The 18,027-nt window shown below is 45.5% G+C and overlaps 2 protein-coding genes across 2 annotated transcripts in view; both read left to right on the forward strand.

Annotated features, from left to right (window-relative positions):
• Positions 1–4,286: 4,286 nt before the first annotated feature.
• Positions 4,287–4,685, forward strand: LOC307060927 (small ribosomal subunit protein eS12-like; the record flags this gene model as incomplete). Its single annotated transcript, XM_079715829.1, has 1 exon — positions 4,287–4,685. One exon carries the CDS (start codon positions 4,287–4,289, stop codon positions 4,683–4,685), a length of 399 nt encoding a protein of 132 aa, XP_079571955.1.
• A 4,528-nt stretch (positions 4,686–9,213) lies between these two features.
• SLC4A8 (solute carrier family 4 member 8) overlaps positions 9,214–18,027 on the forward strand; it is a gene marked incomplete at its 3' end in the record, with an annotated part of 89,535 nt that continues 80,721 nt past the window's right edge. The window contains exon 1 of the mRNA XM_079714934.1: positions 9,214–9,382. Within this exon, the coding sequence (XP_079571060.1) occupies positions 9,338–9,382 (45 nt within the window). The 5' untranslated portion in view covers positions 9,214–9,337. The remainder of the gene's footprint in view (positions 9,383–18,027) is intronic.

The raw sequence follows: 18,027 nt of genomic DNA on the forward strand, positions 1-18,027 counted from the left end.
TATAACATTGTGTAAGTTTAAGGTATATGACATGATGATTTGATACATATGTATATTGTGAAATGATTACCACAGTAAGGTAATCCATTACATCACATAACTTTCAAGTATATAGTGCAATATTTTTAACTATAGTCACCAACTGCACATTAGATCCCCAGAACTTATTCATCTTGACTGGAAGTTTCCTTCTTTTTTATGACTACGTAATATTCTTCTGTGTGTGTACACATCACTTTTTTTTTAACTGAAGTATAGTTGATTTATAATGTTTCAGCGGTACAGCAAAGTGATTCAGTACTATATATATACATTTTAATATATATGTATATATATATATATTTCAGATTCTTTTCCATGATAGGTTATTATATGATATTGAATACAGTTCCTTGTGCTATGCAGTAGGTCCTTGTTGTTTATTTTTTTATATACAGTAGTGTATATCTGTCAATCCCAAGCTCCCAGTTTATCCCTTCCCCCTTTTTCCCCTTTGGTAACCATAAATTTGTTTTCTATGTCTGTGAGTCTATTTCTGTTTTGTAAATAAGTTCACTTGTATCATTTTTTAGATTTCACATATAAGTGATATATGATATTTATTTTTCTCTGTCTGACTTACTTCACTTAGTATGATAATCTCTAGGTCCATCCATGTTGCTGCAAATGGCATTATTTCATTCTTTTTTATAGCTGAGTAATATTCCACTGTATTTATATACTACATTTTCTTTATGCATTCATCTGTTGATGGACATTTAGGTTGCTTCCATGTCTTGGCTGTTGTAAATAGTGCTGCTATGAACACTGGGTGCATGTATCTTTTTGAATTAGAGTTTTCATCTTTTCTGGATATATGTCTAGGAGTGGGATTGCTGGATCATATGGTAACTTTATTTTTATTTTAAGGAAACTCCACACTGTTTTCCATAGTGGCTGCACCAATTTATTGTACATTCCCACCAACAGTGTAGGAAGTTTCCCTTTTCTCCACACCTTTGCCAGCATTTATTATTTGTAGACTTTTAGATGATGGCCATTCTGACCCCTGTGAGGTGATACCTTATTGTAATTTTGATTTGCATTTCTCCAATAATTAGCGATACTGAGCATTTTTCACATGCCTGTTGGCCTGTCTCCTTTGGAGAAATGTCTATTTAAGTCGTCTGCCCAATTTTTGATTGGGTTGTTTGTTTTTTTTTGATATTGAGATATATGAGCTGTTTGTATATTTTGGAAATTAATCCCTTGTTGGTCGCATTTTTTGCAAGTATTTTCTCCCATTCCATAGGTTGTCTTTTTGTTTTGTTTATGGTTTCCATTGTTGTGCAAAAGCTTTTAAGTTTAATTAGGTCCCATTTGTTTATTTTTGCTTTTATTTCCATTGCTCTAGGAGGTGGATCAAAAAAATATAGTTGCGGTTTATGTCAAAGAGTGTTCTGCCTATGTTTTCCTCTAGGAGTTTTATAGCATCTGGTCTTACATTTAGGTCTTTCATCCATTTTGAGTTTATTTTTGTATATGGTGTTGGAATATAGGACTTTTATGTCCCTTCCAACAATTCTCAGAGAACAGGGACAAGAAGTTCTGGAGAGATGCCAACAGATATCTAGATTGTAATCAGATTTTTGGGACTTTCCTGGCAGTCCAGTGGTGAAGAATCCACCTTCCAATGCAGGGGACGCAGGTTTGATCCCTGGTCAGAGCACTAAGATTCCACATGCTGCGGGGTGACTAAGCCCGTGCAACACAACTCCTGAGCACTCGAGACACAACTACAGAGCCCGTGTGCTGCAACTACAGAGCCCATGTGCCACAACTACAGAACCCATGTGCTCTGGAGCCTGAGCACCGCAACTACTGAGCCTGCTTGCCACAACTAGAGAGAAGCCTGCATGCTGCAAAGAAAAGCCCGCATGCCGCAACAAAAAGATCCTGCATGCCGCAACAAAGATTCCACATGCTGCAACTAAGACCTGATGCAGCCAAAAATAAAATAAATAAATAAATATTAAAAACAAAACAAAACAAAAACAAAATTGTAATGGCCCTTGTTCATTTTGCCTACCCCCAACAAAGCTGAGTGTTTCTATACCTGCTTCAAGGCTGGATTTTTTTTCTCTGCTATTCATTGACTGACCATCTCATAGTCCTCGTTGTTTGTGGTAAATCTAGCAAATACTCTTTCTTTCTTATATTGTATAAGAAAGGGCCAGAGAAACTCTACCTTCTTTAAAAAGGAGGCTGGCCTTTTCAATTTGGCAAAAGATTAGAGGTAGAAAAAGTTAAAACCATGAGATACATTCAAATTCTATGTCTAGTCCCTTTTGCCCCAGCCCAAATGCTGAATAGGTCTCTTTTCTTTTTTATTAACTGCAAAATAAAAGGCCTCAAGGGGTGTTTCAATGCGAGTAGAAGTAGCTCGGGTTGAATTTATATCTATGTCAGATAATATGTTTCTAGAGATAAGAGGCAGTAATAGTTATTTTCAGAACTTCCTGAGAGTTTGTTCAGTAAACTAATGAATGGGTATCACTGACAAGCTTTCCAAAGTGGAAATTATATGAAACTGTAATCTGATGGGAAAGGGTAACAGAGGGGAAGCCCTTGGTTTCTGCTATGGGGAGTTCATGTCAATTCTAAAGGAGATTCACAATTCACTGTTCAATTGAAGGCAAATCAACTTTATGCAGGAAACGGCTGAATGGAATTATATTTCTAGGAATCCACACAATGAAGTGGAAAGCCTGAGTAGTTCTTGACCCAACTCTGCTACTAACTGGCTTGGGCAAGTCCCTATTTTAGGCACATTTCAGCTTTCTAGTCTGTGAAGTGTTCTGTGTACATTTACAGACCCGTTGGAGAGAAATGAGATAAGGTGAAAAAAACACTGAGCATATAGAATTATACAGATGTGGGGCATTGAATTTGCAACCACCTTAAGGATATACTAGGCCTACTGGCTACAAGTGAAATAAGAACTTCCCTACTTAGCATAACAAGCTCAAGAGGTCTTATCCCCAAGAAGATAAGATATGGAGTGAAACCACTGTAAACAGGCTTGATTTCTAAGCAGGGCTAGGTTTGGTTAGAAATGGATAAGATAAATGTATTTAATGAATACAAATGTGTTCAAATCTGATATCAGGGACTTCGCAAGTGGTCCTTGGTTAACACCTGTTTCTCCTAAATTCCTAAATGACTTCCTTCCTATGTGGATCTGGAAATCCCAAAGGTTTTTTCTTCAAGGCCTGCTTTTCTGTTTTGTTCGGATCCCTCTATAAGTCCTTTCCTTCTGCCTCTGTCCAAATATCTCAGTTGTGATTCCAGAGAAAGCAGAACGTAGGTTTCTGCCAGTTTACGTGGGTTCCATCTACCAGAACCTTACTTTAGTCTGGAGCAAGGTGTAAATGAGTACAGTATAGGAAATTTCTTTTATTCTTTCTTCTTTTTTTTTGGCTGTGCGACTTTCAGGATCTTAGTTACCTGACCAGGGATTGAACCTGGGCCCATGGCTATGAAAGCACCCTCCACTGGACTGCCAGGGAAGTCCCCAGTATAGGCAGTTTCTAGGATGATGATGACAAATGGAGGGAGAGTGATTTTCCCAGTCAAGAGTCAGTTTTTGTGGCGCTTCATTGTTCTTCCCTATGATGTGTGGTGTCCCAGGATGGCAGCGTGCTGTGAACAAAGAAAATCGTATTCCGTAGTCTCTTTAGATATGCTGTGACTTGGTAAGAGCTGAAGGCATATCATGCACCTGCATACCTTTTCAGCTTGACAAAGAATAGTGTCTCTCTCCCGCTCCCTTCACAGGAAATGCTCCCAGACAACCGCACAGCAAGCCCTAATTAAGTCTTTCCTCGGATCCTGACGTCTTTTCCTCCAACATTTCCTTGGGTGTAGATGTATAAGTAAGAGGAAGCAGGAGAAACCAAATCAGGTACAAGATGCAGCTGGGAATTGGGAGCTACCTAATGGTAAGTAAAGACTAGAACCTCTGCCCTGGTGGCTCTTTTGACAGTTTAAACAGGGCAAGAAATATGGTAAGTTGATGGAGAAATTAAGATGCTTTAGATGGAAAAGTTGGTTGCAATGATGTGAGAACACTTTTCTCAGACCTTCTGAGTTTCTTGTGTTTTCGCCTTTTTTGTCTCTGAATAAGAGAATTTCAATGTTGTCCAGCCAATATTTAAAAATAATATAGGCGCTCTTTCCCTGCTTCGCGCGGAGGGGGAAGCTCGGGTGCATTCAAGATTCTTTGGCTCCACCTGTAACCCACCGCCATGGCCGAAGAAGGCATTGCTGCTGGAGGTGTAATGGATGTTAATACTGCTTTGCAAGAGGTGCTGAAGACCACCCTCATCCACGATGGCCTAGCACGTGGAATTCACGAGGCTGCTAAAGCCTTAGACAAGGGCCAAGCCCATCTTTATGTGCTTGCATCGAACTGTGATGAGCCTATGTATGTCAAGTTCGTGGAGGCCCTTTGTGCTGAGTACCAAATCAACCTGATTAAGGTTGATGACAACAAGAAACTGGGGGAATGGGTAGGCCTCTGTAAAACTGACAGAGAGGGAAAACCCTGTAAAGTGGTCGGTTGCGGTTGTATGGTGGTTAAGGACTACGGCAAAGAGTCTCAGGCCAAGGATGTCATCGAGGAGTACTTCAAATGCAAGAAATGATCAAATAAACGAACTGGGCTCTTGGGCTTCCCTGGTGGTGCAGTGGTTGAGAGTCTGCCTGCCGATGCAGGGGACGCGGGTTCGTGCCCCGGTCCGGGAAGATCCCACACGCTGCGGAGCGGCTGGGCCCGTGAGCCATCGCCGCTGAGCCTGCGTGTCCAGAGCCTGTGCTCCGCAACGGGAGAGGCCACAATAGTGAGAGGCCAGCGTACTGCAAAACAAAACAAAAACTGGGCTCTTGTTCCCCATAAATTAAAAAAATATAATAATATAGGTAAGGTGCCTAGTGGAAAATTTGGGGCTTTTTTTACTTAACTGAAAAGAGAGTCCCACAGATTTTACCATGTCCCCTAACCTCTCCCCACCAAAGTCTAAGAACACTGGTATTAGAGAAGGAAGGATCTAGAGACAAAGTTGGAAGGATAGCCACACTTGGAAGCCACGAAGAGAGGGTGGGAGGCTACAAAAGTTAGGGAAGGACAAAAGCCCAGTCAGCTCCATGGGAGGCAGTAGGTGGTTAAGCGTGTGCACTCTGCAATCAGATACATCTGAGCTGAGAGCTCAGTGTCCCCATTTATTAACTGTGCTTGCTGCATGAACTGGGGCAACTTACATCTCTAAGCCTCAGTCTTCAGCGTTCTCATCTGTAAAATGGGATGATAGAACCTACCTCATAGAGTTGCTGCAAGCCTCCTTGCTTCCCTGTGGGGTGTGTGTGTGTGTGTGTGTGTGTGTGGTCTCTGTCTTTACCCATATTTTGCATTTTCCTGTCCATTTTATGACTCCTTCTAGGCCAAAAATTCTGTGCAGCCCTCAGAAGTTTCTGAGTTCTGTTTTGCTGTTTTTTCTGCTTTCTTTAGAAGAATAATCAGTGTGAGGTGGTGTCCTTGGCTGAAAATCCTCCTTCTAGCTCCTCCCACGCCTCTTTGCTGGCCAGGCTGAGAGCAGTGTATCTGCACTTTTCCAAGCAGTGTAGGGAGCAGTAGTGGCTGGGAACCTAGAACCTGGAGCCTGGAGCCAAGTGAGCTAGCCTCCTTTGGGAAGGAGAGACCAAAACAGCCCTGGGAGGGGAGAGCCTATCTGCAGCGCTCCAGAGAGCAGCTGCCTCAGGGCAGCCTAGTTCCTTTTGTAATATGCACAATAGACCAGAAGATGGGGCTCTTGACTCTGAGTCAAGGGCCAGAGGCTCTGACTTTTTCTACATTTGAACTGGAGGAAAATCAGACCCACTAGAGCTCCCAGGAATCCTCTACCTCCTCATTCTCCCTGCCCTGACCACTCATGCCCACTCTCATGAGAACACCATGGGAGCTGGCTTTCTAGGGAGTGGGGAATGGAGGACACATCTTCCCTTTGGTTGCCATCCTTGGCCCCTCCTGAATTACCACGTTACCAGAGTCAGTATAAATGACCCCCTGCCTCACGTTTCCCCCTTTAACCCATCTTGCCCCCAGTGGCAGATTTCAGCAGTGGTACCATTTATATAGGACAGTGTTGCATTGTGGCCAAGAACTCTAGAATCAGATAGATTCATCCTTGACTCCTCTCATCAGATGAGACTCTCCTCACCTCCTCAGAGAAGCCCCCCTGACCACCCCATCTAATGTAGCTCTCCCCACCCCCATGCCCATTACTCTATCACATAACTTTGCAATTTACTTCACAGCAGCTCTTATAACCTGTAATTGTCTTGTTTTTTTTTTACTTATTTTCTGTCTCCCCACTAGACTGTAAGGTTCAAGAGGTCAAGACCTGGGCTTTCCTGGTGGCGCCGTGGTTGAGAGTCCGCCTGCCGATGCAGGGGATACGGGTTCGTGCCCTGGTCCGGGAAGATCCCACATGCCGTGGAGCGGCTGGGCCCGTGAGCCATGGCCGCTGAGCCTGCGCGTCCGGAGCCTGTGCTCCACAGCAGGAGAGGCCACAGCAGTGAGAGGCCCGCGTACCGCAAAAAAAAAAAAAAAAAAAGAGGTCAAGACCCTGTTTGTTTTATTGCTGTTTCCCTAACACTCAATGCTGAATACATAGATTCTCAGTAAATATGTTCTGAATTAATAAATGATCAAATCCCAGCTTAATGACTGCTTAAACCTTACCAGTGAAATGGAGAATTAATGGAGAGTTAGGAATATTAAATGACACAGTGCATTTAAACCCTGGGCCTGGTGCATGGAAGTGTTCTTTAAAATTTTCAGCAGTGTCCTACTTTCTATCACATGAGAGAAAAAAAAGTCTGAACTAATTAGCTGGCTCTCTATAATTTGGCCATAGTTTTCTTTACCACAGTTTTTACTTCCTACTGCTCTTCTCTATAACTTTCTGCTTTGGTCCAAGTTGTGGCTATCCTGAATGGGTCATGTGCATTCCTATTGTTAAATCTTTGCCCAAGAATTGAGATGCTTGTTCTCCTTACCTTGGCTCGACTGTTTTCAGATTTAGCCCAAACCCATGTCTTCTGTGTCATGTTCCTAAAGTGTCCCAAGTCATAAAGATCATTTTCTCTTCTGAATTTTTAAACTTTGTTGTCTATATTACTCATATGGCTCTTGTTTTACGTTCTATTATCTTGTCATCATATTAACATATATACTATTTCCCTGATTAGACTGTAAGCCCTTTGGAGATATATATTTTATTTTATTTTTAATTAATTAATTAATTTTTATTTATTTATTTTTGGCTGCATTGGGTCTTCGCTGTTGCACGCGGGCTTTCTCTAGCTGCGACGAGCAGGGGCCACTCTTGGCTGCGGCGCGAAGGCCTCTCATTGTGGTGGCCTCTCTTGCTTCGGAGCACGGGCTCTAGGCGTGCGGGCTTCAATAGTTGTGGCACTTGGGCTCAGTAGTTGTGGCTCATGGGCCTAGTTGCTCCGCGGCATGTGGGATCCTCCCGGATCAGGGCTCGAACCCATGTCCCCTGCATTGGCAGGCAGACTCCCAACCACTGTGCCACCAGGGAACTCCCTGTATTTTATTTTAGATTTCTTTGCATCTTCAGTGCCATTTGGGCTTGTACTCAGTAGGTGTTCAATATGTTTTTGGTTAGACTGAATTAAAAGCACATATATTCACTTATGTATTTATAAATTATGTATATATATTTATACAACTTGTATAACTTACATATTTATAGCTATGTTCTATGTGCCCAGCATTCTTTTGAGGCTCTGTGAAGTATACAGAAGGACATAAGAAAAATAATTTTGCCTTCAAAAACTTACAATATTATAGTAAGCTAAAGTCAACATTTAATGAAAGTACTTAACCACAGCATGGTAACTGCTATAAGAAAGTTATGAGTTGCTATGAAGATGCAGAGGAGGGAGTGATAACATCTCCTAGGGGTGTTGGGGAGAGTTGAGGTTTCTTGGAAGAGGTAGCCTTTGAGACTAACTTTGAAGGATGATTAAGATTTCGATGGGCAAAAATGGTGAATTCCAGATTCAAAGGACAGGATTAGTGAAGTGATGAATTAGGGAAGAGACTGTGGCAATGAACACTAAGAAACAGGACCAAGGCCTTAAACCAGAGACCAGAAACATGGTTCTGCCTCAGGGACACTGAAGCACAACCTTGTTTCAGATTTTAGGGCCAACACAAGGGGTGGTATGCAGGGGTTGAAACTTTAACATGCACCAACCGTACTATTTTCCCCAAGTGTAGCTTCTTTGGAGGCCGAGGATGATTTGCAACTGTTCTTTTTCCTTTAATAATGTGGACTCACCTACAGTCTGATAGTGGACATAAAGCAAAAACCCCTTTCCTCCTCTTGGGGACAGAGGATTGGCTGGATTATGGCCAGCCTCTCTTTTCTTTTAAACCCAAATCAAACTGAATGTGTTACTCATGGGTTTCTAATCTTGCCTTAGATCAGTAGTTCTTCTGTTGTTAAATAATTTGCCTTAGATCATTTCTCGGAAAAGCTGGAAGCATTTCTGTGGAATTATTTCAACAATCATCCTTAGCTCAACTCTGTGCTTGTACTGCCAACCTGAGACCCAGGGAGAAGACCTAAACTGCAGTGAGTCCCTGGAGGGGATCGGATCACTGCCTGCCTGCTTCTCGTTAATACTCTTTAAGCTGGCCACTATCTCGAGGATTAACAAGTAATTTTAGAAGGCCCTTCCCCCTCACCCTCAGTTCCTTCCTTCTGCAACCCCAAGGGGTGGTTCCCCAGAATTTAAAAATCAACACCCAAGGAACAAAATCACGATAGACAAAACCGACACTTTCTCAGTTTTCAAGGGTCAGGTGCATCCACAAATAGAACCACGAAATTTTCAATCTCTAGCAAGCAGTCGGAAGGACCTTCAAACCCAGAGGCCCCTGAAGGGAGGGAGGAGGTTTCCGTGGCAACCGGGCCCCGGAGCGGCTGGCTCCCCCGGCTCCCTCCTCCTCCTCCTGGTAGTCCAGGGTACCGCCGGACAGCGTCCTCCGGTGCTCCGCGCCCTGATTGGCCGCAGAGGCCGCGCGTTGATTGGCTGCGGCGAGGCCTCACGGGCCGGCGGCTATGGAGGAGACGGCGGAGGCTCATGGTTGACTGCTGGCTCCAGGGTAGGGGTCGCCGCTCGGGCGATCTCCTCAAACCCGACCAGAGTGCGTGGACTGCTGACGTTCGGCCTGGAGCCCGTGGGCGAGACCTAGTTGGGCTTCGCCATGCGGGCCGGGAGTAACGAGCCGGACGGCGTCCTGAGCTATCAGGTAGGGCCCCGCCTCCCGCCCCTCCCCGGGGCTCAGCCTCCTCATCCTCTGCCCACCCTCCTTTCTCTGCCCCCGAGTCGGGGCTCCGCAGGCCACTCCCTGAGAGCGAGGGGAGGCAAGCTCGGGACACCAGGGGGCGCTCCGGGAGGTCGGGGATCGGGCCCGGGCTGCGAATGGATGACCTTGGGCCAAAAGGGGGAGCCGCATCCTTTGCGTGGCCGGCTGAGGAGCCCTGACGGCCCGCGGCCGGTGACCTCTGTTCTCCTCGGATCCTCCTTGCTGGGAAAGAAGCTGGCTTCTGGCCTTGCCGTGTCCTGCTGGAACGTGGGAGAAAGGGTAGCCAGGGACCTTGCTCTGGTGAGGCATGTCTCCTCTTTGTGTTTTTATTTCTGGGGGTTTCTGGTTCCTCACTGGCTCAGAGGAAGAGCTGGAAAAGACTTGAGGCTGAGACCAAACCCTAAACCTTGTCAGTGTGGTCAGCTTTATGACTCCCTCCATCCCGTTGCACAGCCAGCTGTCAAGTTCTAGACAGGGAAGTGGAAATGGGCTGGGGAAGTGTTAAGGGGTCAGGAACAGGTGTTTATTGAAAGGAATGAGGAAACTAGGTTTAAGTAACTGATAACCCAACTGTTGGGGTGGCTAATGTAAGGTAAAGCATTGGACTAGGGGTCAGAGACTGTAGGTTCAAATCCTACATCTGCCTCGCACAGGCTTTGTGACCTTGAGTAAGTCACTTGCCTCTTTGAACCACAGTTTCCCCATCTAGCAAAATGGGAATGATAATATCGGCTTTGCTTACCTCACAGGGTGATTTTGAGGACGAAATGAGGTGCTGTTTGTGAAAGAGCTCTGTAAAATGATGTTTATTGTGTGGCAACCAGTATAGGAGTGGGAGCTCATTGGATTCTCACTCTCCCCTTTCCTGTGCCCATCACGTGACGATGTGCTTACTGCTCTGGAAAGAGGTGTTGAAGGGAGGTCAAGTCTGAAGTGGAGGGCTGTGAAGAGAATGATGGACCTTTTCAGAAGGATGACAGGTCTTGAAACAAGGGCCATGTTGACGTCAGGATGGTTTCTGTAAAGAGGCAGAGAGAACTTGAGTTTGTAGCAAAATGGGTATCACTGACTCACTCCTCTTCTTCCTGGTAATAGTTTACTACTAGATGATCCCATTGAGTGTGTCTGTGTGTGTGTGTGTCTGTGTGTGTGTGAATAACCATTTTAATCAGTCACACAAATAAATGTATTATTTATAAACTGTGATGCGTGCTTAGAAAGGAAGATATGCAGTACTGTGAGTGTATATCACAATGGTTCCAGCTTTGGTCTCAGATCACAGATTTTGCTAAGGAAGAAAATTTGGGCAAAGATCTAAAGAATAAGTGTCAACGGAGGGAAGAGGGAGATCAAAGGGCTTTGGAGACAAAGAACAGCAGAGGAGGCACATCTGGTTAGAAGACCTGAAAGAAGGCCATTGTGGATGGAGCCATAGGGAGCAATGAGGGGAATGGTGTGAGATGTACTCTGGGGTCATAACATACAGAGAGAGAGAGAAAGAGAGAGGAGCCAGAGAGAGAATGAGATCATGATTACATTCTCCTCCTGAAAGATTTCTCTGGCTGCAGCAGGGAGAACAGGCTGGAACGAATGTGAGGAGACAGTGTCCTTAACATGCAGCATGTGTTCCAGTTGTATTGTCAAGATCATAATAACCCCCAGGCTTCTGTTAGTGCTCTGTGAAAACGATAATTCCTGAGTGCTTCTGGGATAGGACAGAAAATAATTATCTCTTTTGTATCTAGTTCATGAAACTTTTGTGGGCAGTGGGGTGATGAGAGAGCAAAGAATAGAGTGGAAACAGCAGGACCTCGTAAAGGCTGAGTCAGGTGATGGGCAAATGGGTACTTGAGATATAGGGTGGAAAAGAAACAAGTATAGAAGGAGGAAAGGAAATGGGGGTGACTTGGGGGAGACACAGTCAATCGATTGAAAATTACCAACTAAGCCAACTGAGCTGTGTGGAAGGGAGCAGGCGTTGCAAAGTGACCAGACTGTGTAACTTGGTGTAAACTGAGATTCCAGGCATCACATCTAAATAACCTAAGTCTAGGCTGTTTTCTCTGGTTTGGACTACTGTGCTGGCTCCTAACAGTTTCCTTCTGCTCTTCCTTCTACAGTCCACTTGCCCCATGGCAGCCAGGGAGAGCTTTTTTTTTTTTTTTTTTTGGCTGTGTTGGGTCTTTGTCGCTAAGTGCAGTCTTTCTCTACTTGCGGCAAGCGGGGGCTACTCTTTGTTGCAGTGTGTGGCTTCTCATTGCGGTAGCTTCTCTTGTTGCAGAGCATGGGCTCTAGGTGCAGGGGCTTCCGTAGTTGCAGCACGTGGGCTCAGTAGTTGTGGCATGCAAGCCCTAGAGCATGCAGGCTTCAGTAGTTGTGGCTCACGGGCTCTAGAGCGCAGGCTCATTAGTTGTGGCACAAGGGCTTAGTTGCTTCACGGCATGTGGGATCTTCTCAGACCAGGGGTTGAACCCGTGTCCCCTGCATTGGCAGGCGGATTCTTAACCATTGCGCCACCAGGGAAGTCCCAGAGAGAGCTTTTTTTTAAAAAAATTAATCAATTAATTAATTAATTTTTGGTTGCGTTGGGTCTTCATTGCTGCCTGCGGGCTTTCTCTAGTTGCGGTGAGCAGGGACTGCTCTTCCTTGCAGTGCGTGGGCTTCTCACTGGGGTGGCTTCTCTTGTTGTGGAGCACGGGCTCTAGGTGCGTAGGCTCAGTAGTTGTGGTTTGCGGGCTCTAGAGCGCAGGCTCAGTGGTTGTGGCACATGGGCTTAGTTGCTCTGCGGCATGTGGGATCTTCCCGGACCAAGGGTCAGATCCATGTCCCCTGCACTGGCAGGCAGATTCTTAACCACTGCGCCACCAGGGAAGTCCCCCAGAAAGAGCTTTTAAAAACACAAATCAGATGTCATACCCTATCTGGAAACCCTTCAGTGGCTTCCCAGTGCACTTTAGAATAAAACCCAAACTCCCTATTGTGGCCTACCAAGCTTCATTGTGACCAGGGCCTTGCCCACCCTCCCTGACGACCTCTCCTCCACTCTCTCACCACGCACCCCTGCACTGGCTGTCTTTCCATTCCTTCAATATGACCAGCTCCTTCACACCTCAAGAGCGTGTTCTTGTTATTCCTGTGGACATTCTTCTACCTGGGCCTTCTCGTGACTCAACTCAGATGCCCCCTCCTCAGGGTGGCTTTCCTTGGCCTTGACTCGCAGTTAATCTCGTTCATATGATTCTGCTTTCTTTTCTTAATAGTATATATAACTTGTCTGGAGTGTTCTTGTTTTGATTTCTTGATTACTGTCTTTTCAAATAGAAGCTTCATGAGGGCAGGGACTGGGTTGAAAATCTTGTCATCTGCACAGTGCCTGGTATAAAACCTGTGCTCAGTTGCTGAGTGAATGAACAACTCTCTTGTATCCAAAGTCAATGTACTTTTCTTTAAGGCGCTCCTGGTCTCGTCAGTATCAGCCCAGAGCCTCAGATGGCCATTGCTTTATTACACAAAAGCTCCCCTTTCTCTGCTGCTGTGCCTTTGCTCAGGTATTCTAGCTGGAAAACTTTCCCCCTCCTCTCCACCTAGAACATTCCATTTGAATCTTTAACGTCTGGCTCCACGTCACCATCAGAATTTATCACTCAGTCTTTTTTTGCTCACAACCACCACCACGAGCTATAACTTCTTCCATCCCTTACTTGTGGAATCTACATGTTTATCGCTGCTGCTAACCTGCCAGCTCCCTTTCATGTTGTTCGTTATGTAAGTTAACTTGTATTGAGTGCTTGCCATGTGCCAGGTATGCTGCCAAGTGCTTTCCATGCATTGTCTCCTTTAATTCTCTCAATAACCCTGAAACTTACATGCCCTTATTATGCTTATTTTCCAAATGAGGAAACCAAGATGTAGAGTGGTTAAGTAACTTCTAAGAAGTGGCAGAGCTGGCCGTCTCTAAAGAAGTGTCCTTAGTCACTCTACATTACCGTGGCTTGTGTCTCTGACACCTAGACCAGTGACTGATTAAAAATGAGCACTTAAACGTGTCTGGGAAGATACGTGTGGCAAGGTGTACAAAGGATGTATTAGAGTGGGAAGAGCTGGAATGAAGGAGGCCAGCTCGGCGGCTGTTGGTGGAGTTTAGGATGAATTAATGAAGGCCTGCATTATTGAATTTTTTTTTTCTCGGTATGCGGGCCTCTCACTGTTGTGGCCTCTCCTGTTGCGGAGCACAGGCTCCGGACGCGCAGGCTCAGCGGCCATGGCTCACGGCCCCGGCTGCTCCGCGGCATGTGGGATCTTCCCGGACCGGGGCACGAACCCGCGTCCCCTGCATCGGCAGGTGGACTCTCAACCACTGCGCCACCAGGGAAGCCCTGCATTATTGAATTTTGATGAGATCTCCGGAGGTGGTTATTGCAATTTTAGGAGTCGGTGAGCTCTTAAAAGGGATAGTAAGAGTGGAAGAAGATCAGAAAGCTTGAGGGAGAGCTCCTAGTTTGGACTGGAACTAGGGACAACTTGTAGCTTCAAAATTCTCTGATCAGGGCTTCCCTGGTGGCGCAGTGGTTGAGAGTCCGCCTGCTGATGCAGGAGACACGGGTTCGTGCCCCGGTCCGGGAAGATCCCACATGCCGCGGAGCGGCTGGGCCCGTGAGCCATGGCCGCTGAGCCTGCGCGTCCGGAGCCTGTGCTCCGCAACGGGAGAGGCCACAACAGTGAGAGGCCCACGTACCGCAAAAAAAAAAAAAAAAAAAAAAAAAAAAAAAAAAATTCTCTGATCAGCACTTTCAGGACTGAGCAGAAAGAAGTTTTGGAAGAGAAGGCTGGAGAGGTTGAATCCAGAAGCACTTGAGCCAGGTGGTGCTGGGAACCGCAGGGAGGTTCAGAGAGGGTGCAAGTGGAGGGCGGAGAGGGAAGTAAGTGAATTTGGGCAATTACCAAGGCTTTTATGTGAATCAGGCCAACTCAGAACGGGAAATTTTGAAGAAATCTTCAGAATAACAAATCCTGGTGAATGGCTGATAACTGGGAAGCTTGGCGGATGGAAAGAGAGTCACACTTTATGTTTTAAAGTAGACCTGAAAAACTCTCGGATGCTAGTGCTCAGCGGCCCTGGCACGTGTTTGTGCTCAATAAATATTTGCTGAGTGAATGAATGGCTCTGTAGTGAGCGGATAACTTTTCTGAGGGTCGTGGTCAGTTCATGGAAAGCAGTCAGTATGTATTTGCTGAATGTTACTGAACAAAAGTATCAACCATAGCAGCTTCTCCTCTTACTGCCTCGCAATGTACAATCCATACGCCTCCAGCCCCTCCCCACGCACTAGGTGTTCCTTTCTTGTGTGGGAACTGGGGAACAGGTGAGCATTCTCTTTATCTGGCCTCACGAGCTCTACTGGGGAGCTTCAGTAGGAGAGGTGTGGACTTTCCTGCCAAGCAGAGAATTGAGGCAGGCTGGGGGGACAATTCAGTTTGCAAATTTACTTCCTTCTGAACTTGTAGATAATTGTCTTAGTTCATGGTTTGCCTTGGCAGGGTAGACAGGGCTCTCAGTTAAGCCTGCCACAGTGGTAATCAGGACACAGACAAGCAATGTGTTCTAAATCTGCTGCTAGGTAACAGCAGCAAATCTGAGATAATGGAGAGGTTGGTTGTTTCCTGTAAGGTAGTAACAAGTTCACTCTTGTTTTGCTAGTTAGAAAGCCATTAATGTATGTATGAGTGTCTATTGCTGCCCTAACAAATGACCACAAATTTACTGGCTTCAAGCAACACAAATTGATTATCTTACAGTTCTGTAGTTCAGAAGTTCAGCACAAGTCTCACTGCGCTAAAATCAACGTGTTGGACGGGGCTGTTTCTTTCTGGAGCTTCTAGGGGAGAATCTATTTCCTTAACTTCTTCAGCTTCGTGAGGCTGCCTGCATTCCTTGGCGCACAGTTCCCTTCCTCCACAGTCAAAACCAGCAACACAGCATCTCTCAGACACTGCTTTTGTCCTCAGACCTCGTCCTCCAGCTGCACTCTTCTGCCTCCCTCTTCCACTTCTAGGGATCCTTGTGATTACATTGATCCCGCTGGATAATCAGATAATGTCCTTATTTTAAGGTCCACTGATTAGCAACCCTGTTTCCATCTGCACCCTTAATTCCCCATTGCCGTGTAAGGTAACGTATTCATAGGTTCCAGGGCTTAAGATGTGCAAGTCCTTTGGGGGCCATTATTCTGCCAACCACGATGTGCTAGCTAGTAAGTTGTATGGAACAGGAGTGACTCCAAGTGGGGTTCCATAAAAAAATCACTGAGAAGCCGGAGCCACTTTGGAATTTTAGTCCCCTAGCAGGCTGCTGAAGAATCAGAATAGGAAGCTCGTGGGTGTTCAGGAGCTCACGGCCACTGAGAGGGGGGTCTAGAACAGCTGCATACATCCTCATGGAACCCCTTTTTCTTGCTCTAGGTTGTCTGCATTCATTGAGGAAGTCAAATTGAGGGCATTAGAGAGTTGGGGATCTGTGGGTCAGATTCAGTGATGGGCTCTACAGTGGGTCAGAATTCATGGGCTTTCTGGATGAAGAGGGAGTTGGAAGTGAATAAGGAGATGGAGAAGTATTGGAATTCTGGTCAGTAAAGGCAGTGTGAAATACAAGGATTTAAGAAGGTAATAATATGACGATCTTGAGCTGTTTTCACTGTGGACATTAATCCATGATTAGGTGACCAGAGCTCTCTAAAATGACCAGGTTCTTTGCTTTTGGCAATGTTAGTGTATGATGTTAATGCATTGTAGTATGTAATGTTAATACAGAGAGACTTGAGCTGACGTTCCTCCTATCTCACTTAACTCTTGTGAGATCTTACTTAGCCTTGATTTAGGACTGTTGTGTGGATTAAGTGAGGTAAGATGTGTAAAGCACAATGCTAGGTATACAGTAAGTGCTCAGTAAATATTTGTTCCCAGTACTAATTGTGGTGACTCAGTTTGTTGATTAGAAACCCTGGAAGTCACTTCTGTATTTGTTGATTTAAAAATGATTGTGTATCAGAACTCAATAAATACTTGACTCGTTGTTGTTATTGTTGGGTGGGTGGGGTAGGAGGGTGTTACCTGAAAACATTGGATTAAAGATGAAAGGGGGGGACTTCCTTGGTGGCGCAGTGGTTAAGAACCCGCCTGCCAGTGCAGGGGACACGGGTTCGAGCCCTGGTCCGGGAAGATCCCACATGTCGTGGAGCAACTAAGCCCGTGCGCCACAACTACTGAGCCTGCGCTCTAGAGCCCGCCTGCCGCAACTACTGAAGCCCGCGCACCTAGAGCCCGTGCTCCGCAACAAGAGAAGCCGCCGCAATGGGAAGCCCCTGAACCGCAGCTGAGAGTAGCCCCCGCTCGCCGCAACTAGACAAAGCCCACGCGCAGTAACGAAGACCCAACGCAGCCAAAAAAAAAAATAATTAATTAATTTAAAAAAAAAAGATGAAAGGGGCTTTGGAGGTGAACGAGTCTGAGACTGATTGCAGGAAGGGAGGCTGAGCTGAGTCTGGCAGTACTACCACCCTGCAGGTTCAGAGTGGAGCCGCAGCGAGGGGTGAGGGAGAGGGCTCAAGGTGGGCTCCACTGCCTGCTGCTTCCCCCTCGCCTGCAGCCTCTGTGTCTGCTTCAAGGATCTGGGGCCATTATGTAAGACTCAGCCCCACCCGTGCCTTTTAACTTGTCCATTAACTGTAAGTGAGAATCTGGTCTGCTACTCAGCTATAATTCATTCATTTGTCGAGTCTTATAACAGTGCTTTCTTTCTCATGATGTGCTTTGCAATTTCAATGTTTTAATGCGTATTTAACCCTCTCAGTTCTTTTTATCTTACTTAGTCCTTCGGGTAGGCACCCAAGTCAATTCACATTTACATAGTGGGTCATTCTCATGAGCCAGTAAGACATACAGAAACCGGGTCTTTTCTCTAGTTCATCCTTCTTTCCCTTTCTCTTTCCCTCCCTCCCTCCTTTCCTTTTTCTCCTAAACTTACACAGTGTGGTTCTCATGATTCTAATATTTTCTGAGTCACAAGCTCCCCTGAGAATCTGATGAAAGTTATGGACCCTCTCCCAAGAAAAATGCACCCTCACACATAATCCTCTGAAGCCCATTCATAGGAACCCTGGAAATCCATGGTTAAGAAATCCTCTCAGCCATAAATAATGACGGTATCAGAGGAAGTAATAATCAACTGGCGAGGAATCTGCAGCAAGCACAGACCAATGAGACTTGATGTTCCTTTCTTTTCATTTTTTATGATTTTAAGCAAACTTTAATATATTTGAAATTTATGGAACATTTTAAGCATATACCAAAGTAGAGAGACTTGAAGTACCCCATGACCTGGCTCCAACAATGAACAAACAACCTGTCTTGTTTCATTTATGGGTCTACCCATTCTCCAGATCCCAGACATCATATAATTAAGTATGTATCACTTAAGATTAAGGGCCCTTTTTTAAAAAAAAAGACATAATCGCCATATCACAATACAGGCATACCTTGGAGATATTGCAGGTTCAATTCCAGACCACCACAATAAAGTGAATATTGCAATA

Source organism: Hyperoodon ampullatus (genome assembly GCF_949752795.1).
Source record: "Hyperoodon ampullatus genome assembly, chromosome: 11".
In the NCBI taxonomy this organism is placed as follows: Eukaryota; Metazoa; Chordata; class Mammalia; order Artiodactyla; family Ziphiidae; genus Hyperoodon; species Hyperoodon ampullatus.